General features: G+C 42.7%; 1 protein-coding gene across 1 annotated transcript in view; it reads right to left on the bottom strand.

The window, feature by feature from the left end:
• The window catches only part of Exph5 (exophilin 5), an 81,641-nt gene extending 64,962 nt beyond the window's left edge, over window positions 1–16,679 (bottom strand). The window contains exon 1 of the mRNA XM_021172238.3: window positions 16,380–16,679. Coding sequence (XP_021027897.1) covers window positions 16,380–16,498 — 119 coding nt within the window. The 5' untranslated portion in view covers window positions 16,499–16,679. The remainder of the gene's footprint in view (window positions 1–16,379) is intronic.
• Between the last annotated feature and the right edge of the window lie 5,888 nt (window positions 16,680–22,567).

Genomic DNA, 22,567 nt, shown 5'->3' with positions numbered 1-22,567 from the left:
AGGACAAGTTTCAGCAAGCAGAGATCTTGCTTGGCTCTTAGTCCTGCAGAGGAACTTCTAAATGTGTAGCCATGCCTTCCAAATGGAAACATTCCTTCATAGAGGGATGTCCTTGAAGATGTAAACGAACTTCATAAGCCTAGGAAGCTCCTAAAACTTACAAGACCACAAGGTGCCTCCCTAAGGTTATACAGAGAGTAACAACAGCCCGAGAGAGGAGACTGACTCCACCTTGCCAAACAAGCCATTCAGGGGGTCCTGGGATCACCTCTCCTGGTGTGGGCTTTTCAGTGGTGCAGCTGCCTTCGGTAATCCACACTCTGTAGCCTAACTCCTCATCCCTAGTCCTGCTAACTCACCGGTCCAGGAAGCTCGACCCTGCTGGAATCATGTATTTGATCTGTTGCTGATGCTTTAGTTAGGCTGAACAGATTTCGTCCATATCACCCCAGGAAAAGGCACAACTTAAGTGCAAGCTCAAGTACAAACATTACAATCCAGCTAACAAGTTAAAACCACCCCCGAATCCATACAACCCTAGGCAGTTTTTATATATTCGCAGCATTTGGGAGAAGAAAGCCACAGAATATACAGCAGCCACTTAAGAAATAGCAACTGTCAGCAAAATCTTGCTGCCATATGCAATAATGTCTGCGTTTGGTGACTGATTATGGGATGGATCCCCAGGTGGGGCAGTCTCTAGATGGCCCTTTCTTCCATCTCAGCTCCAAACTTTTTCTCTGTAACTCCTTCCATGGGTATTTTGTTTCCCATCCCAAAGAGGAACGAAGTATCCACACTTTGTTCTTCCTTCTTCTTGAGTTTCATGTGTTTTGCAAATTGTATCTTGAATATTCTAAGATTCTGGGCTAATATCCGCTTATCACTGAGTGCATATCATGTATGTTCTTTTATGATTGGGTTACCTCACTCAAGATGATACCCTCCAGATCCATCCATTTGCCTAAGAATTTCATAAGTTCATTGTTTTTAATAGCTGAGTAGTACTCCAATGTGTAAATGTACCACATTTTCTGTATCCATTCCTCTGTTGAGGGACATCTGAGTTCTTTCCAACTTCTGGCTATTATAAATAAGGCTGCTATGAACATAGTGAAGCATGTGTCCTTATTACCAGTTGGAACGTTTTCTGGATATATGCCCAGGAGAGGTACTGATGGATATATCTGTCTCTTGTGAGGGTATGACAGTGCCTGGCAAATACAGAAGTGGATGCTCACAGTCATCTATTGGATGGAACACAGGGCCCCCAATGGAGGAGCTAGAGAAAGTACCCAAGGAGCTAAAGGGGTCTATAACCCTATAGGAGGAACAATAATATGAACTAACCAGAACCCCCAGAGCTCATGTCTCTAGCTGCATATATAGCAGAAGATGGCCTAGTTGGCCATCATTGGGAGGGGAGGCCCTTGGTCTTGCAAAGGTTATATGCCCCAGTACAGGGGAATGCCAGGGCCAGGAAGTGGGAATGGGTGGGTTGCGGAGCAGAGCGGGGGGTGGGGAGGGTATAGGGGACTTTCGGGATAGCATTTGAAATGTAAATGAAGAAAATATCTAATAAAATTAAAAAAAAATAAAAAAGAAATAGGAACTGAGCTCAAACATTTAACAGTCAAGGTGATGAATGCCTACATCCTGTAGTAGGGCTTACGGTAGCCAGTTCTTAAGGCCAGAACCTAAGCAGCATGTGGCCATTACAGCCTCTGTGTGTGCAACAGCCTGCACTGGGGTTGGGGTGTGGGTGGGAGGTCCTTGAGATCCAAAACAGTGAAAGCAAAAGATGATTCTCCCAGTTGCCTGACTAAACAGCTTTGGGAGCAGAAGGTAACTTTGGTCCAGTAAGAAACTTTAAAATTAAAAAAAAAAATACTAGACATCAAGTTCACTATATTTGCAGCAGGCATAATCCTCTCAATGGATCCATGGCAGGACCCTAGGCTTTTTCCTCCTTAGCATAGGATTTTCTGAAATATTAGCAGTCTCTCAAAACTCATGCAAAGTAGGAAAGATGGGACAGTTGAAGTACAAGATCCAAGTGCCCAGGAGACCTGTCAGATCCCTTAGCCTACGTCAGTCTCACCTGAGGAGCTTTAAAAGGCTGCTCACATGCCTGGCACTGTCAATCTGATCAATACCCCTTGGTCAATAGGTCGTAGGCCCAGGGGATTAGCTATTGCTGTTGTTTTGCTAAATGGACATGTTTGAGACTGCCTTCTAAATATTTATGGCTATAATCATAGATTAGTGCTGCCCGCAACCTTAGCCAGAGAAACTCTACTGCAGTTGACTGCAACACGGATTAAGAAAGAGCTGAGAATAAGTGAGTGCACAGCCACAAACAGGGCACGTGTATCACCCCCTCAAAGGCTAATGGAACGCTGCCAAAAAGGGCAAGGGAAATGGGAAAATATGCTGTGCTCACTGCCTTATAGACACAAGATGTCTGCTGTACTGATAGGTGCATTACAGCTATAGTTATCTGCACAAGACTTACACTGGATCAAACCAACAACATCAGTCAACACTCCAGCAGCAGCACTAATTAGACTCAGTGGGTGTGGGGGGTGGGTGAGGGGCATGCATGTGGGAAGGGGCTGTGTTGGCAGTTCTGGAGGTGGGTAGGTGAGCGGCATGCATATGGGAGGAGGCTGGCTGTGTTGGCATGTGTCTGGGAGGAAGTGTTGTAGGAATGGATAGAATACCTTGTATACATGCATAAAATTGCCAAAGAACAAAGGATGCTGCAAACAGCGTCTGAGGAAGAAGCACGGTCCATAAGTAGGAACATTCTGAGCCTCGGCACGCTAAGGCAGAAGGCATGGCCTGTGAAACAGGCTTGCCAGGTCAGGAGCTGGAATGTATTTTTCACGAGGCATATGGGCTTCTTATATTTCCATCTATTTCTATTCATATTCCTTTGTCCTTGTGCCCCCTGGTGATCTATTAAGCAAGCCCTTCTATTTCTTGTAAACACGTTTTGATGTTTGTGTGGAGTTGTCCCTAATAAAAGCCTAGCCCATGAGGCATCCTGGGGCCTTGAAGCTTCCAGTAGGCTTCTTGGAGCCCTAGCCTCCCTGATTAAAATTTACATTCCAGACTCTGAGGTTTTTTTCATGAACTGAGATTCACACCCATGGCAAGTGGAGCTCGAACAGGGACCTGAATCCCAGAACCTCAGATATTAAAGAAGGAAGGAAGAAAGGAAGGAAAGAAGGAAGAGAGAGAGAGAGGAAGAGAGAGATGGAAAGAGAGAGATGGAGAGAGAGATGGAGAGAGAGATGGAGAGAGAGAGAGAGTGAGAGAGAGAGAGAGAGAGTCAATCCTGTGATGGGCCTGGCATTGGTAGTTTTTGAGAGTTTCTTAGATCATTTTCATTTCAGCCACAGCTAAGAATCACCATCGCGAAGACATGTCATCACAGATGTGAAACATTCCCAGCAGATGTGCCGATGGCCTCGGTGTGCAGGCAGACACACAGAAGAGGAGCTGCCAGAGCGTAGAGAAGTCTTGTGCCCGCCATAGCAGCACTGCATCACTTCAGCTAAACCCAGTGGTCTGCTTAGATAGCCCAACACTAAGCTTCACACAAGGTTTTGCGGGGGGAGAGGGGGAACTTCAGTGTGGGTGCTTGGCCTCACTTAGGGCAGCCTATCATGAGTGTAAGTGACGTGACGGTGACCGGTATTACAGTTACGTCCCTCATCCAATATCTGAGCCAGTCGGAAGACACAGAGTCAAAGGCACCCTAGGAGGAATCGGCATGGGCTATGCACAACCTGCGCCTGAAAATCTTCCAGTTTCAAGTCCTTCAGTCTTCAGTTTCAGCCCCAAGAGCCTCCAGTACCTAAAGTACCCTGAATCTATGCTCAAAGATGTTGACTTTTACAGATCTGACAGGACCGGGTCACAGTCCCTTTCTTTTTTTTTTTTTTGGTTTTTTCGAGACAGGGTTTCTCTGTGTAGCCCTGGCTGTCCTGGCACTCACTTTGTAGACCAGGCTGGCCTCGAACTCAGAAATCCGCCTGCCTCTGCCTCCCGAGTGCTGGGACTAAAGGCGTGCGCCACCACGCCCGGCCACAGTCCCTTTCTGAGAAGGGAATGCTCCACCCAGAAGGGAGCAAGGCAGAGAGCAGCCCCAGGTAGGGGAAGCCACAATAGAATAGGAATCTCCCAAAGTGCAGAATGTAAAGAAAGAACAAAGGGCAAAGGTGGGATGCAGACAGCAGGGTTACACATGGGGGAGTTCTGGGGAACTCTCAGGAGGGGAAGCAAAGTGAATGAGCAGTGAGAGAAGGAAGATTCTGAAGGGAGACAGAAAAGAGGCACAGCCATGCCAGGGAAGAAGGGAGGGATACACTACCGGGAGGGGACACCTGCAGGCTAAGCTTCCCAGGCTCTCAGAACCTGCCCCTCTGCTTCCTACTGTAGTCCTGCAGGACCTGGTAGGTCAGCAAGGAAGCGGCAAGTCAAGGGGTTGCCCCTTTCTCTCAACTGCCTTGCTGTGGAGAACTTCTGCAAATGACCTGCTCTGCCATCACCAAACTCCTGGTCACCCCTGCCATGATTCCCGTTTCTCTTGCAGGAGCTAGAGGCTTGGAGAATGCCACCAAGTCACCCCTTTGTCTCTAAATAGTGACTTTTAGAGCTGGCTCTCATTATTTAATATTTGGGAGTTTTGCGAGCTGGTTGTTAAACTATTGCTACTTGAACTTGGCCAACACAGCAAAGCAGGCATTTGTCTTTTCCTTCCCATGACCTGAGAAGAACCGCTTTCTAGTATGCTATGGCTTCTGTAGCTTCTGTGCTACAGGCTCCATGCATTGCTCTCCTCTGGCTTGCCATCACTGTCCCCATATTGTTTTGCTGGTTCTCTCTGTGGCCACATTGCCAATTCACTGTGCTCCATTACACCTGATACACAGAGTGGCTTGGTTTTTGGTTGGATTCCAACTGACTCCCAGGTGGGGAACTGGAATGATCCAGAGACATCCAGAAAGTGCCTCTAATTTGAATATAAGGTGTAGGAAAGGTGGAGGTGCAGGGAAGGGGGTCTCCTGGGAGCAAAGGCAGGGACAGCAAACATGCACACTGCTAAAACACCAAGGGAAGGAATCTGTTCTGATAGAGGAACTGTGTTTCTAAGATGATGGGGCAACTCCCCCACTCAGCTTCGGACCCCCTCTCCCCCCCCCCCCCGGGAATAAAGAACAAACAAAGAAACAAACAAAAACGTGAACACTCACATCTATATAAAGTACTATGAAAATCATGAAAGAATAAAAAAAAACCAAATAATATGCAATGCTATAAGATATGATGGTTTTAATGTATTATTCAGAGAATAATGACAAGAAAATGCATGCACATACTGAATACAGAAGCAGTTCCCTTTTAAATAGCTTTGACCCATGGCTGGGAGTGAATCTTAGACTGCACTTAGCAGTGTAGGCAAAGCCATCTGGTTGACCTTCCGTCTGGATGAATGGGTGGGTGGGTGGGTGGGAGGGTAGATAGATGTAGTTAGATGCTAGGTAGTTAAATCAATAGGTACAAACTCACAGATACAAAGAACTATGAAATAAGTTATTATTTTATTGAGTTCCATAAAGTATATTTGAGGGTTAAAAGCAAAAATTATATTCCTATTATATATAGTTCTAATATATCAAGCAAACACCACATAAAGCCTACATAAAGGGGTAAACTGACCTCTGTAAAAGTGATTTCTTACATTTCATGTTAAATAGTGATTTATAAGTTTCTTGTGAAAAGATGTGTGTGTGTGATTACCAGAGCAACCATGAAAACATATATACAAATAAACAGCAAAATCTTCAGTAAACAAATTTAAAAAACAAAACAAAACGCTTAAAGCCACTGCAAGGGGCCAGTGAGAAGGCTCAGCAAACGGAGGCCCTTGACACCTGAGGCATGAGTTTGAGTCTTGGAACCCATGAGGTAGAGGGTGAGAACCAGCTTAGTCAAGCTGTCCTCTGACCCCCACATTGTGAACTATGGCACATGTGCATGCCCCCCAATAATAAAGAAACATTTAAAATAATTAACAATTTTAAAACATTAAAATAATAAATAAATATTTAAAATATGTTAATGTTGGAGGTGAGAGGAGAAAATAAGGAACATATAAAAATAATGAACAGGGAACAACATGGTAGACCTAATATAAGTGCACTCATATCATGATAGAGGTTGCATGTCAAAAAGATGATGCTATTAACGTAGCCTGCCAGAAACACATGACAACAACCTGGTACACCTCAATATGATAATATAAGCAAAATGAGCGCATCCCTTTGAAACCACCAACTACACAACTTATGCGGGGTAACCTATCTGGAAAAGCCCTGTATCATTAAAGAAATTGAATTTATAATTTAAAACTTACAGAAAAAAGACTCCAGTACCAGGGCCTTTTACCAAATGCTTATAGAAGAAACTACACCACCTCTTACAGGAATAGAAGAGAATCTGTAATAAAGCTAGATTTACTCTACATTTAAAGTAGACAAAAACCATAAGCATGGCATAGTGGTTCATGTCTCTAATTCCAATGCTTAGAAGACAAGTCAGGAGGACCAGAAGTTTGAGGCCAGCCTGGGCTACAACATATGAGGATAGATTGGACTATACATAAGACTGTCTCAAAAACAAAGCAAAGCAAAGCAACATGATATATATATATATATATATATATATATATATATATATATGTATATAATGTGTGTATATATATATTATCAGTATCTTTCACCAATCCAGGTGCCAAAAGCCCTAAGGAAACATTAGCAAACTAAATTTTAACTATAAATAGCAATACATCCTGGCCAATGAAGCTTGCCTTGAGAGTGTACCTGTGTGCTGGCCTGGTGGTAAGAAAGTACTGCAATAAAATATCAAAATAAAGAAACTATGTGGCTGAAAATGTGTTATGACCCTACAGTTCTGGAGGTCAAGATTAACATAGGACAGGACCCCGCTTCCTCCAAAAGGACCATCCCTGTTCCTGACCACTCATCTCTCATGTAACTATAATGATGTCTGCACATGGCTTTTTTGCTATGCCTGCCCTTGTGTTCAGATTTTTTTCAGTGAGGATGTCAGCCTCATTACAGTAGGATGCACCTGAGTGATCCCATTTTCAGTCAACTATCTATGTGATAGCTCTCTCCCAGGCCACACTGAGGAACCCAGGTTAGACCAGCACACATTTTAAAAAAACACAGTTCATTCTGCAATAGCAATGTTGATTTGGTATTTTAAAAGTGGCTACTGTACACACCATATCAGGTCTAAAGATGGAAAACCACATGAGCACATTAAGCGGTGTTTCTAAAGAATTTGATCAATATTTTTAGCAGTAAGAGATAAAATCTGATGCAAAGCATCAATCCGAAAATCGTAAGCAACATCACACTTAACACCAAAAGACTGACAGTTCTGAGTCAAGGCAAGTCAGCCCTGTTCAATGTCATGTTGGAAGTTTGTGTGAGTGTGTGTGTGTGTGTGTAGGGGTGTGGAGGAGGGGAGGGGACTCCTCTAGAACAGGCATTACATATAGTTGTGAGCTGCAATGTGGGTGTTGGGAATTGCACAGAGGTCTTCTGGAAGAACAGCCAGTGAATGCTTTTAACTGATGAGCCACCTCTCCAGCCCCATGCTGGAAGTTTTAATTAATATTAGGCAGGAAGGATAAAAGACATACCTGTCAGACAAGAGGAAATAAAACCACCTCTACATGAATTTAGCGGAGTATTGGGACACAAGATTCTCAGTGTGGATTTGTACTAATAGCAAGTAAATTGGCAAAATAGTTGTTTTTATAATTTTAAAAGAGATTTTATGTATACACTGTCACTGTCTTCAGACACACCAGAAGAGAGCATCAGATCCCATTACAGATGGTTGTGAGCCACCATGTGGCTGCTGGAAATTGAACTCAGGATCTCTGGAGAACAGTCAGTGCTCTTAACCACTGAGCCATCTCTCCAGTCCCTATTTTTATAATTTTGATATTAAGATTTACTATAAACTCATAGGAATGAAACATGTGTTTCCATTTATTGAGGAAATAGCATATAGACAATAAAGTAGGGCAGAGTCAAGAAATGTACCCCCAAATATACTTTTACAAAGGCACAGAAGCAAGTCAGTGAAGGAGGAATTTCTTCCTAAGAAATACACTGGGGTAACTGGGCATCCATAGCTAGGAAATAAGATAAAGCCCAAACTAAACTGCATACTATGCATGAAAATATTTCAAAATAGAATTATCTAAGACATAAAACTCAAAAGAAAAACCCTTTAAACCATAGGGAAAAATGTTTTGCTCTTGCATTTGGTAGAGGTCTCAGAATTTTACCAAAAGCATAATTCACAAGAGAAACCTTTGTATATTAGATGTCATAAAAATGGATTTCTTTGTTGTTGTTCTACAAAGATACTATGAGACAAGCTACATCTGGGAGGAATGCTTGTAAAATCCTGTATCACATAACGATAGTGTCCAGAATACATAAAGGAAAAGAAACCAACAGTAAGAAAACAAGCAATTCAATTAAAATATGCAAAGATTTGAACAGACATCAAAGAATACATGAAAGGCAGATAACCACATGAACATGTTTATTATTAGTCATTAGGAAATGCAAAATAGAATATGGTAATACCCCATGCTTATAAAACAGGGTAAAATAAAAACATTGAAAACATTTAATATTCAATATTAGACTTCCCAGCTTCAGAACTATTAACATAATCTTCTGTACTTATAGACTACCCAACTTCAGGTATTGATTTATTATAGTAGCTGAGTTATTAAGTAAAACCTGGAACTCTCAAATTCTACTACTAAGAATACACTATATTACAGCTATTAGGGAAAATAACTTAGCAAATACTATATTAATTAAAAAAAACAGGCTCTGGCAAGTACATTCCTTATAAACACTTATGTTTACACAATAGTGTGTATAAATGTCTGTAGAACTTCTATTCAAGGTCTCCCAAAGCTGGAAATAATCTAAAATGTACCTCAGTGGGTGAAGTAATTACCTATTGTACATGTATACAATGGAGTAGTACTCAGCCCTACAAAGGAATGGATTCTTGGTATATACAACAACTAGTGACATCTGTATGGCACCTTCCTGAGTTGAGGAAGACACTCTCAAGGGTTATAGACTCTGTTTCCATGTAAACAGTAAACATAGATTTAAAAATAAACCCACAGTGATGAGGGATGGAAGAGTAGTGGCAGAGTAGGTCACATGCTCCCATGAGTCGTTTCCCATCCCCCTGTTCCTTTAACTATTGTTAAATGTGCTTTCTACAAGCCAAACTAAGCCAAACTCAATGTTAATAAAAAAAAAAAAAAAAAAGCACAGTCTTTGGTCACAAGAGCCCTCCATTTATTTCTTCTTTCACCATTAGAAGGCTAGCACAGTGCTTGGGGAAGCTGGCAACCATGGTGTGCTAATTGACTAAAGTACAGCCTTTAAAGCAGGGCCACGGGCAATGTCAATAATGAAACATTCTGGAAGGTAGGAGTGGGAGGAGATGAGCCTGCGATTCTCAAATACTCAGCCTGGGCAGCAAGCAACTGCACAAGCACCCACATGTGTGACAGCGTTAGAATTCTCCCCCGTGTGGGGAAGGCATAGCCTCGCTGCCACCTCTGCACAACTGTAAGAAGGGGAACATTTTCCTACTGACCTAGCCTGACCGTCCCCCATGGCTTGGCATTCATTTCTTGGTTTTAAGATCATCTGTGGGGATGAGAAAGTATTTTTAGATGAGCCTCAATCTGACTTTCTGTTTTCATGTAGTTGCCCACATTTTTCTCTCCCTTACTTTGTATTCTTTTTTTTAATTAATTAATTAATTAATTAATTAATTAATTATTTGTAAGTACACTGTAGCTGTCTTCAGACACAACAGAAGAGGGCGTCAGATCTCATTTCGGGTGGTTGTGAGCCACCATGTGGTTGCTGGGATTTGAACTCTGTACCTTCGGAAGAGCAGTCGGGTGCTCTTATCCACTGAGCCATCTCACCAGCCCTACTTTGTATTCTTTACACAGTGGTTACGTTCCTGTAACTAGGCATGGAATGACTACCAAGTGTCACCCTAACTCCACCCAAAATAATCCTTGATCACAAGGAATCAAAGATGGTGTTCCATTCACCCTGTACCAACTTACACAGATATGTGTATCATAACACTACAAAGAGAGTGACAAGGGCAGACAAGTTAATAGACATACCTTTAAAAGAAATTATTTAAGAAGGTATTTATAACCTGCAAGCAAGAGCTCACGCCTCCAATCCTAGTACTTAGGAGCCTCAGACAGGAGGACTGCCAAAAGTTCAAGGCTAGCCTAAGTAAGCTACATGGTGAGTTCCAGCCCAATCTGGGATACACGGAGAGATCCTGCCTCAAAAATAAATCCAGGGCTGGGAAAATGGCTCAGTGGATAAAAGCCATCCAAGTAAGTGTGAAACTAACAGTAAGTATGAGCAGCTTGCATCTGTGAGCTCAGCACTGCCCTGGGAAATGGGAGGCAGAGAAAGCAGAAGTGCTTGCAAGCTCTTGGGCCAGCTAGCCTGCGATATTCAACAGCAGAAATGACAAGGGAGACCTCAAGAGCAAGGTAGAGGTGCAAAGAGCTGTGCGTTGACTTCCACATTCCCACTGTGGCAGGCAATATACTCAGACTCATATACCACATGCAAAAAGTAAATAGACGAATTTAATAAATAATAAAAATACATTAAGGCAAAAAACACTCAAAATCAGCCTTGTTTTATCACCAAAACAAAGCCTTTAAAATAGGTTTTTAAAGGACATGTAACTGTAACAAAGTAATGAGAAATTAAATATTATTACTGGGCTGGTGAGATGGCTCAGTGGGTAAGAGCACCCGACTGTTCTTCCAAAGGTCCAGAGTTCAAATCCCAGCAACCACATGGTGGCTAACAACCATCCGTAACGAGGTCTGGCGCCCTCTTCTGGAGTGTCTGAAGACAGCTGCAGTGTACTTACATATAAATAAATAAATAAATCTTTAAAAAATAAATAAATAAATAAATAAATAGAATGCCTTTAAAAAATATTATTACTAAGAGGTAACCCTTTCAACAGTTTGGAGTATAGCTTTATGAAATGCATACACACACACACACACACACACACACATACATGGTCAGCAAGATGGCAAAACACACCTGCCCCCAAGCCTGACAGCCTGAGTTCTATCTCCTGGACAGAACCAACTCCTTCAAGTTATTGCCTGACTTTCACACAAGTACACACACACACATACACAATTATAAAAAATGTAAATGCATATGGGGAAAGAGATAGCTCACTAAGTAAAGGTGTTTGCCTGCAAGTCTGACCACCTGAGTTTGATCTCCGAGACCGACATGGTGGATTGAGAGATCCAACTTTGGTGCAGTGTCCTCTGACTTCCAATCATGTACTGTGGCATGCACATGGCACCACCACTGCTACTGCCAGTACTGCCACCACCAATAAGTAAATAAGTAAATAAATAAATAGCAAGATTTTGATTTTAAATGCACAATATGCATTTTAGTGTGTATGTATGTTTGTATATATAAGTGTGTGGCTGGATGTGCATACTTTTTTTTTTTTTCCGAGACAGGGTTTCTCTGTGTAGCCCTGGCTGTCCTGGAACTCACTCTGTAGACCAGGCTGGCCTCAAACTCAGAAACCCGCCTGCCTCTGCCTCCCAAGTGCTGGGATTAAAGGTGTGCGCCACCATGCCTGGCTGGATGTATATACTTAAATTGACTGTTTTCCTTAATCCCTCCTCTTCTATCTATCTATCTATCTATCTATCTATCTATCTATCTATCTATCTATCTATCTATCTATCTATCTATTGGCAAGGCCCCTCACTGAACCTGGATCCCTGGGGGTATTACTGAGGCATGCCTTGCCTATGGAAATCAGAAGGAGGTGTCAGCTGCCCTGAAGCTGGAGTAACAGATGTCTGTGAGCCACCAGGGGGATGCAGGGAATTGAACCCAGGTCTTCCACAGGAAAAGTCATTGCTCGTCACTGAGCCAACTCTCCAGCCCCTACCGTTAGCTTTTAAGAAAGAAAAACAAAATTTTCTGTTGGTCAGATTTAGGATGAAAATAAAAGCAAATACATAAAAGTCCACACATATGTAAATATATAGAGATAAATATGTATACATTCGATATGGGAAAGATAAAAGTTGTTTAGAGCTGGATTGATCTTGGCTCACATTTTAGATTTGTATTTTTGTGGACTATAGTATCCTGGGCAAGTTCCTTGACATTGTTAAATGTCATAATACTTGACCCAAGGAATGGCTGTGTCTATTACTCAATGTTGACAGGCAAAATAATTTTAAGATAGACTTAGATTTAACATCTGATTCTACTACTTACCAAGATACTCAACGTTTATAAGTAGTTTACTTCTCTGTAAAATGGAAACTAAAAAGGGTGCCTAGATGCATGGACTCTGCACAGCATGCTTAGTGCAATGATCAGTATACGGTATGTGCCTAACAAATGCTAGCTGCTATTATTAGGACAATAATTACTATTGTTCTACAAAAGGTAGTACTTAGTAAAGGCTGCTCTAGCTATCTCCTCTTACTCAAGCCTCCTACTAATAAATATCAAAGAAATGGATAACTGGGTCAAAGGCCAGGTTCATCCAAATTCTGTTCTTGATCACTGTAAGGTTTAGAGTTGGCTGGAAAGGTGGTTCAGCGGTCAAGAATGCACACTGCATTTGCAGAGAACCCAACTGTGGTTCCCAGCACCCACATCAGGCAGCTTACAACCACCTGTAACTCAACCTCTGGAGTATTCCACACCCTCTTCTGGTTTCTATGGTCACATGCAAATGCCTACACAAATATATGCATATACATACAGTTCAAAATAATAAAAACAAATCTTGTAGGAAAAGTTTGAAATCTACTAAAGTCACTAACAACATGCATGCCATGGGCATTTCAAAATTAATTTTCCATTATTATTGTGACTCAACATTGCCCCCATTTATTTCGTTTACTGCTTACCTATATTCAAATGCGATTGATTTTTGCCTATTTATCAACTTGAATCTTGGTGATTAGAATTTGAATGAACGTCTTATATGTTAGAAACATTGTTATATTAAATGCAAATCCTCTCCTAAAAACTGAAGTCAAAGAGGCTGAGTACTAGTGAAGATGAGGAGACATCCCTACATGATTAAGAGCTCTTGGGGAGTTCTTTCTCCTACATTGGGTCCTCAACTATTCCTATAGCACTGACATCCATATCTGAGCATCCCTGCGTTTGTGTAATAGTCACTTTTATTTCTAACATAGGAATTCTTTTTAGTTGTCTTGTTGGCATTTCAAATCTATCATAAATACAGCTGAACCATCATCTCTCTCAATCAGCTACCTTGCCAAATGGCTCTATCTAGTGCCTTACTGTGTTAGCCAAGGGAACCCTACTTCAAGAAGCTGGTTCTGAGGAAACATAGAGGCCCTAGCATCTTCCAGAAAGGCCCTTGCCAATCAGCTACCTTGCCAAATGGCTCTATCTAGTGCCTTACTGTGTTAGCCAAGGGAACCCTACTTCAAGAAGCTGGTTCTGAGGAAACATAGAGGCCCTAGCATCTTCCAGAAAAGCACTTTGAACTGTTTCTGAAGTTACAGTCTGGGATTCCATAAGTCATGAACCCTGAGTTTTTATTTGGAAAATATAATGATCATATTTTAAAAGATAATGAGTGGAAGAGACAGCTGGCTTACATGCTATTCTGGGTCACTTCTGCAGGCCAGTATCAGCTACAGAAATGAATGAACATGGTCCATGATCCCATGGAGATATGGGGGATTCCACAGTGGGAGCCAGGAAGTAACCAGGAGAAAAGAAGGTGCCAGGGTCATTGCTTTGGGAGTTTGGTCCAATCATCTACTTTCTCTAAAGTGATTTTACATGTCAGTGGTGGTGATGTTTTAACTGGATGGTTATTTTAGTAGGTTATCAATTATAATTTTTATTTTTGCACTAGCAGTGTGGCTCTTCTGCTAGTGCTTCATTGAGGATATGATCATCACGAAATCACAAGAAGTGCTGCAGTCTTCCTAACTAAGCTTTCGCCAGTGGCCATCTATGCATAGACCTATGTCCCCCAGAGTCAAGGATGTGGATGACACAGACTGCAGTAGAGAAAGCACAAGGCGATGGAGCAGGAGGACAACCAGGGGATAAGAGGGGCACTTGCCGTGCAAGCACAGGAAGACTCGAGTTTGTATCTTGACATTAGTGGATAGAAAAAGTCAACTATGGCAGGTGCTTATAGCCTCAGAGTTGTGAGGGACGGGGCAGGAGAATTGCCACAAGCCCGCCTAGCTCAAGGTTCAGTGAGAGACCCTGTTTCAAAGGAATAAGACAGAGCAGGAGGGAGCAAGACATTAGCTGTCTTCTTCTGGCTCCCATGACTGTCCACATGCATACACATGTGTATATACTTCACACACAGGTACCACACACATATAGTATATACCCAATAATAAAAGTATAAAGAGGTCCTCTATACCCTTTATCTATTTTCCTTCATTTGTCATATTTTACATAAGTCTAATACAGTATAAAAGAAATTCCCTTGAAGGAATTTAAAATAAATCATATCACTAAGACTACAGCTTGTAAAAATATCACATGCTAACAGACTGTACCACTGGAGCGTCTAAGACTATCATTTTTAAAAAATTAACTAATTAATTTTACATCCCAATATCAGCCCTCCTCTCAAAGCTCATACCCCACTCTCCCCTTCTTCTCTGAGAAGGGGGTACCCCCTACCGCACCCCCACACATCAGTCACTGCAGGACTAGGTACATTCTCTCTCACTAAGGCCAGACAAGGCCAGGATCCACAGGCAGGAAACAAACTCAGGGACAGCTGACTATAATTTTAAAAGGGCCAAGTTGATCCCTAAGTGTGAGCCCGCCTCCCTCTCTCTATTTCCTAATGCTGCCATGCTGTCCCCTCATGTATAATATCCGCCTTCTCTTTACAGACAAGGAACATCCTACTCTGAGCACTACAGTTTGGGAGCGTGGGGATTGTGTATGCCTTGAAGCTGGCCCTAAGTAGATCTATGTCCTTCTCTGAATGGGGTGACACCCCGTGTGGCCGAGTGCATATGTGTGGGCACTCACGGGTGAGTGTGAACACACTGCCTTCAGAGTGACTGTGACTGACTTTTTACTGACTGACTGGAAGGGACCGAGCCTGATTTTCAAAAGCAGAGTGTGATGAGATCTCCATTCTCAAACTTTAAACACCATTGCCCCTGCCCTCCCTAGAGAGCCACATAGGAGAAAAAGTGAAGAGGGAGCTTTGGGCTCCGTGTCTTCTGTCTCTGCAAAGACTAAGGAGGGTTCCATAATTGGAAGTTTGTCCTTGGAGGCGTTTCTTTTGAGGTGAGGGAGAGGAGGGCGGAGGTGGGAGGGACTGATTGGAATTGGGAACCTGAATGACTTCACCAAGCCAGCTCTCTAAACTCCAGCTTATGCATACATTGCAGCCTGTGTGCTATCTTGGATTTCCTCCCACACTTCACTGCAGAAGACTTGAATAGGTCTGTGGGTTCATACTCCAGCAGGGAAAAAAAAAAAGTTAATTTATGCTCCCAAGAATCATTTCTGGACTTAATTTGCTAGTTTCTTATCCCTCCCTCACCTACAACACTGTATTCATTAATAAGGCCATTGGTTAGATACCGTAGAAACTCCTCCTTACAGCACCACACCACAGCCAACCCCACGTGTCTAAGTCCCATTCACCCACACGGGACCCTCTGGCAAGTTCCTGGATCTCCCTCCTGTTCTGGGCCTCTAGCTTGGAGGGAGCAGCTGCCAGGATCCAGTTCTAGGGAGTGCCGTACAATAACTCACGTGCCCCAAAACGGTCCGACCTTATCCCTAGTAGCCTATGACGCACCTGAGCCTCTACTATGCCTGAACCCCTCCCAGCTGAGGTTAGCCCAGGTGTCCTGAACAGGCGGGGACCCACGCACCGAGAAATGCAAAGAACGAGCGACTTTCTCCCTCCTCCCTGCGGAGTCCTGGACTCCCAGTCAAATCGCTGGGGATGGAGAGCCTGGAGAGAGCACCCGGGAGGCATCTGGAGACCCACTGAAACAACCGTCGTTCCCTTTTGCCACTCCAAGCAGCACCTGCCTAGGGTCCCAGCAGGTGTCCCTGGGTTCCCTCGGAAACCAACAGGATGCAGGCCCAGCCCGAGAGGAGGAGTTCGCTTCGTACCTGATCCTGTCCTTCTCTGCCCTCCGGAGTTCCTCATTTCTTTCCAGTACCTGGAGGATCTTCCTGGCTTCTTCCTCGTTTAGGAAGCTGAAATCAAACCCCTGAGGAACTTTCGTCATTTTCTCTCCGGTGTGCGAGTTATGTGTACTTAAGCTCCTTGGCGCCTCCTGTTACAAAGCCGTTTTTCAAGATAATGAAGACTAGTTTTCCCGAACTTGATCCCATAGCCCATAATAGCTCCGCGCCTTTGAAAAGCTAAAACCACAAACCTCGGGACCAGCCCACACGTACAGGGCTCTTTTTGACAACACCTTAATGACATGTTTCTCTCAACCTGTCCAACCGAGATGCAAAGTGAGTGACTAAATGGAGAAAAGGAACCAATCGCATTTGGGGGGCGGGGCGGGCTTTGCAGCGTCTCCCGCCCCCCCCTCCCACCCTCTATGTGACTTGTTAAGCAAACAAGCCTACATAATTCTGTCTCTAAGGAAGGCTTGCCCTTGAGTGTTAGCCCCTAAGTATTTGCTTGGCTGTTGCTATTTGCTGGAAGAATTTGAGCTTGTCTAGAAGGAAGACAGATTCACGACTAATCCTGTCTTTCAATGATTGAGAACAGGAGACCTGGTAGGAGCTTGCGAGTTAGTAGAAGTGTTATCCTATTTAAAAGACCGGGGAAGCCTAAACTCACTTTGTCTCAGGCTTTGGCTCAGAGGGACTCACAGAAGGACTGGCATTAGGCTACCCTTGGAAATTGAATTATTTGCCAAACTTGCCATCACCCCCCCCACACACACACACACACAGTCCCATTGTCTCATAGAAAGTCATTCTCAGACTTTGAAAAGCCCCATTGATAGTATTTTAGAAGGCGAGTCAAAATCCCGTGCAACCACAGAAAGTGCTTTTCCTAGAAAGCCAATTATTCCATGACATAGTGAAGTCAGTTATTTCCAAGGATGTGCATACATGTGTTTTGTTTTTTTTAAATGAGGAATATCTTTCCAGAAAACTTGTTTCTCTACATAAAAACAATTTGTCTGATGGACACACATTCTCCCAATACCCTTAATTTAGTCCTTTCTGCTGTGATTTTGATGGTCACTAATATCTACAAGGTATGTCCACAAATACCATCTTTTCATGGTAAATAAACCAAACTGGGTTTCACTCCTCTAAAGGAAAAACAGTCAAAACCATAAAGAATGGTTGCTTTTGCTGCTGGTCCCTTGTCTTATCTTTGGTATGTCTGAAGAGACAACCTTTGAAACAACTTTTTTGTGGGCATCTATTATCTGCAAGAAGTGGGGGTCCACTCTATAACATACAACACAGAACCCCCTCATAGATTGTCTCTATGTTAATGATGGCTGTTTGGAAGTCTGTCATGTACACACTGTTCAGGTATTCTTGCATGTTCCTTTACTAGTTACATGGACTGACTTGCCAAGGTGGGTAGTGGTGGGGTTTTGTCCTGTTCTTATCAGTGAGCTGACTGAAACTAACCTATTCTGGAACCTGTTCCATGAAGCTACTGTATACACACCAAACAACACAGCCCTTTCCTCATAATCCAGTAAGGGACTTAGCATGGATAGAGATGTAATTATTTAATAAAACAAATCCCTTGGGCTTGAAAGCTGCTTTGGAAGTTAAAAGCTCTTGCTATTCTTGCAAAGCCCCTGGCTCTAGTTCCCAGTACCCATGTAGGGCAGCTCATAACCAACTGTAATCCCAGGGCATCTGTACTCATATGCACATACCCATACATTTATTAAAAATGAGAGTATACAAATGCCATGGAGTACACAAAAGAAATTAGTTCTGGCTAAGAGGGTCGGTGAAGAGAGGGCTGAAGCACGAAGAGTAAGATTTGAGCAAGAATCAGTTCTTGGCAAGGAGAACAGCAGTGGGCTAGATCACAGAAATGCACCAGTGGAATCTTCCTATATCCTTTTGGTTCCTTTGATCAGTGGCCACGATGAGCACAAATTTGAAGCTAAAAAGTACAGAGGCATATACAAGGACTTGTAAGTACTTGATCTGCTTGGCTAAAACGTATTTTCCTTCTTTCATTTTATCTATCTATCTATCTATTCCTCTATCATCTATCTACCTACTTGCCTACCTACTTATTTTAGAGACAAGGTTTTGTGTAGCCCAAGGCAGTCTCAAAATCCTTGAAGCTGAGGTTTGTAGCCGAGCATATCCCTAAATGTCTGGGGTTCCTGTCTCTGCTTTATGAGTCCTGGGATTGTAGGCATGCATCACCACACTCAGTCTAGAGCATGCATTTTCAATGTGTGTGTGTGTGTGGGGGTATTACTCTTTTTATATCTAAAGCAAAGATGTGCATATAACACATAGGTAGATAAATGTGAATATTAACATTTCAGGAAGGGTGATTAGTTTTAAAAGGACTTCCTGGAGGAACAGTATGGAAAGGTTTAGGAGCACTGGATTATATACAGAGCACAAGAAGAATAAAAACGGCTGAGATTGGTTGTGAATGTTGTCCTAAGGAATCTATTTTTCACTACATGGACCGCGAGGAGCCAGCTTAAGTTTTGAGGAAGACGATGACATAGTTGGAACTGAACTTTCAGAAGATGACTTTGATGGCCAGAGACAAGGAAGTGTGGACAGAGGATGAAAGGTATATACAGTCTGAAGCACAGTATCCAGCAAGAAGTCATGTACTTAAACCTGGTTCCAAAAGCCTCAAGACTAAATAGTATGGACACAGCATTGGGTGCACAGTGAGTAAGACTGGGCTTGAGGCTTCAATGACCAACCCCATTATTAGCACCGAGTCATGCTTCATTCTTCATTATGGCACTACAGGGAATACTATTGGGAAACTTTTATCCTGATATTTTACATTGAGAACTTTGGGGGGGGGGGGCGCTACCCTGCAAACTACACAGGTTGCCTAGAATGTTTTCACTGGGATTAGGACCACAGCACTCCAAAGTAAAACTATTTCTTATTCAGCCAGCTGTATGCAATCTTAGCATCTGGTAACCCTTGGCAACCTCCTGCCCAGCCTTTCAGCTAAACAGATACTCATCAGTATGAATTTTAATATTAACAGTTGCAAAGAAAAAAAAACAAGCTTCAGGAACCTCCCATGGTCTACCTTCTCCAGATTGTTGGCCAAATCCCAGCAGAAGGATTCTTGATAATCACTTAGCTGAGAGAAAGGCAGATCATATCACTTAATTGAATGTCTCAACTTTTGCCATGGAAAGCCACTTATGACCCTGGTGGGCCATTGAGAAGCAACTCTGTGGGTCAGGGATAGCTTTCTCACAATTATATCTTTCTTACCTACTTTGACTTTTTCCCCTGGACAATCTCTTTCAACAGCAGATTATGGGGTGTGCTTGGTGGCAGCTCTCAGTTTAACAAGCAAATACATGTCAGCTTGAAAATAAGACGTTGGGGACAGGCTTTTATTGGTAATAAAGAGGTGTAAGGCTCAGAGAAGAGTTTGTACAGTCATTCGTGTCAGGTTTTGCTGTTCTGTTTGGTAGTTGATTTTACAATCCTAGATAGAAAGTTCCATTTTAGTCCCACCTGAGGCTCAGTCCTACACCCAGAAGTATGGAATAACAGTCCATGAAAAATATTCAAAACTGTCTAAACCTTTGCTCCGTTTTTGACTTATAAAATGAAGATCACAGCAGAACCAGTCATACAGGATTTCTGTAAAAAGCAAATGGCAACACAAATATAGCAACAAGCAGAGATACCACATAGCTTATGTTTAAGGAATGGCCTCTATGAATAATGTTCTTTGGACACAGAGAAACATACAATGTAAAGAACATGATTTTCTTGACTGTGAAAGCAACCCTTATTTGTTGAGCTGGGAAGAATTTGAAACCATAACTCAGGAACCGTGTAGACATGTTAGTTTTCTTGTAGCTGTAACAAAATGCCTGAGAAAAGCAACTTAGGAAGGAAGTATTCCCTTTGACTCAGAGTGTGAGGTCTATCAAAACATGAAAGATGTGCCACTAAGAGTGTACCTAGCTGTTGGCTGTCAGAGCCTGGTCACACTGCCTCCATGGTTAGGAAGCTCAGAAATGCATGCTGGTGCTCTGCTTGCTCTCTCTGTGTTCTTTAGCCCGGGACTTTGTGCCACAGGATGGTGCTGCTCACATGCCAAGTGGATCTTTGCTCAGGTAGACCCTCCGGAAAGGCCCTCACAGACTCACCCAAGTGTTTGTTTCTGCTGTGGTGCTAAACCCGCACAAGATGATAATCAAGGTTAACTGTCACACACGGAGATGAAACTCTTGGGTTTGCTATTATTGGTGACGTTTAATGCTAAGAATGTGGCTTTATTCTGTGGGTTGATGGTCTTTTTACTGCCAATGTTTCCAAATCTGCCTTGAGGAGGAACACCAAAGTGAGGCTTGCGTTGGGAACAGACATCTTTGGTGATGCTGTGTGACAGAGGTAGTGACTACCAAGTGCTCCCGGCTTTCTAATGGAGCATCACCCCATAAAAGGCGCACATAAAAGAAGTCATAGTCTCACCATTCCAATCAGATAGCTTATTCCTCTACCTACCCTGGGAAGGCATAAGTACTGCTTAGGTATAGAGGCTCGATGAGACTACAATGATAGGAATCCCTCAGAAAAATGATGCGGTATTTATTTCTCATGATAATGTTTATCATATTTAAGTGTAAGAATGCATAAAAGATTGAAACTTTATTATTTAATGTATATTAGTTATTCATATAATTGTTTTATGTTTAGATTTTTAGAAATGACATTATATGAAAGTGTCCTACAATATATAATGTCCTGTGCATAGCTGTATAGTCTTCCCTAGGACAGTGCAGTATCTTGGACCCTTGAGTAACATGAACTTCATAAGGGATTCATAAGGACTTTGGGGCCTTAAAAGAAGCACTGAGAATAATCCCGTTAAAAAATGGGGCTCAGAACTGAACAAAGAATTCTCACCTGAGGAATACTGAATGGCAGAGAAGCACCTGAAAAAATGTTCAACATCCTTAATCATCAGGGAAATGCAACTCAAAACAACCCTGAGATTCCACCTCACACCAGTCAGAATGGCTAAGATCAAAAATTCAGGTGACAGCAGATGCTGGCGAGGATGTGGAGAAAGAGGAACACTCCTTCATTGTTGGTGGGATTGCAAGCTGGTACAACCACTCTGGAAATCAGTTTGGCGGTTCCTCAGAAAATTGGACATAGTACTACCGGAGGATCCAGCAATACCTCTCCTGGGCATATATCCAGAAGATGTTCCAACCGGTAAGAAGGACATATGCTCAACTATGTTCATAGCAGCCTTATTTATAATAGCCAGAAGCTGGAAAGAACCCAGATGCCCCTCAACAGAGGAATGGATACAGAAAATGTAGTACATTTACACAATGGAGTACTACTCAGCTATTAAAAGGAATGAATTTATGAAATTCCTAGGCAAATGGATGGATCTGGAGGGCATCATTCTGAGTGAGGTAACATATTCACAAAGGAACTCACACAATATGTACTCACTGATAAGTGGATATTAGCCCAAAAACTTAGGATACCCAAGATATAAGATACAATTTGTTAAACGCATGAAACTCAAGAAGAACGAAGACCAAAGTGTGGACACTGTGCCCCTTCTTGGAATTGGGAACAAAACACCCATGGAAAGAGTTACAGAGATAAAGTTTGGAGCTGTGAAGAAAGGATGGACCATCTAAAGACTGCCATATCCAGGGATCCATCCCATAATCAACTTCCAAACGCTGACACCATTGCATACACTAGCAAGATTTTGCTGAAAGGACCCAGATATAGCTGTCTCTTGTGAGACAATGCCGGGGCCTAGCAAACACAGAAGTGGATGCTCACAGTCAGCTATTGGATGGATCACAGGACCCCCAATGGAGGAGCTAGAGAAAATACCCAAGGAGCTAAAGGGAACTGCAACCCCATAGGTGGATCATTATTATGAACTAACCAGGACCCCAGAGCTCTTGTCTCTAGCTGCTGCATTTGTATCAAAAGATGGCCTAGTAGGCCATCACTGGAAAGAGAGGCCCATTGGACTTGCCAACTTTATATTCCCCAGTACAGGGGAATGCCAGGGCCAAGGGGTGGGGTTGGGTGGGTGGGGGACTGGGGGGGGGAGTGTATTGGGGACTTTTTGG

This window comes from Mus caroli, unplaced genomic scaffold (assembly GCF_978045245.1).
Source record: "Mus caroli unplaced genomic scaffold, Mus_caroli_1 scaffold_11, whole genome shotgun sequence".
NCBI lineage: Eukaryota > Metazoa > Chordata > Mammalia > Rodentia > Muridae > Mus > Mus caroli.
The sequence above is the reverse complement of the archived record's forward strand: the minus strand, read 5'-3'. Positions and strand labels throughout refer to the sequence as shown.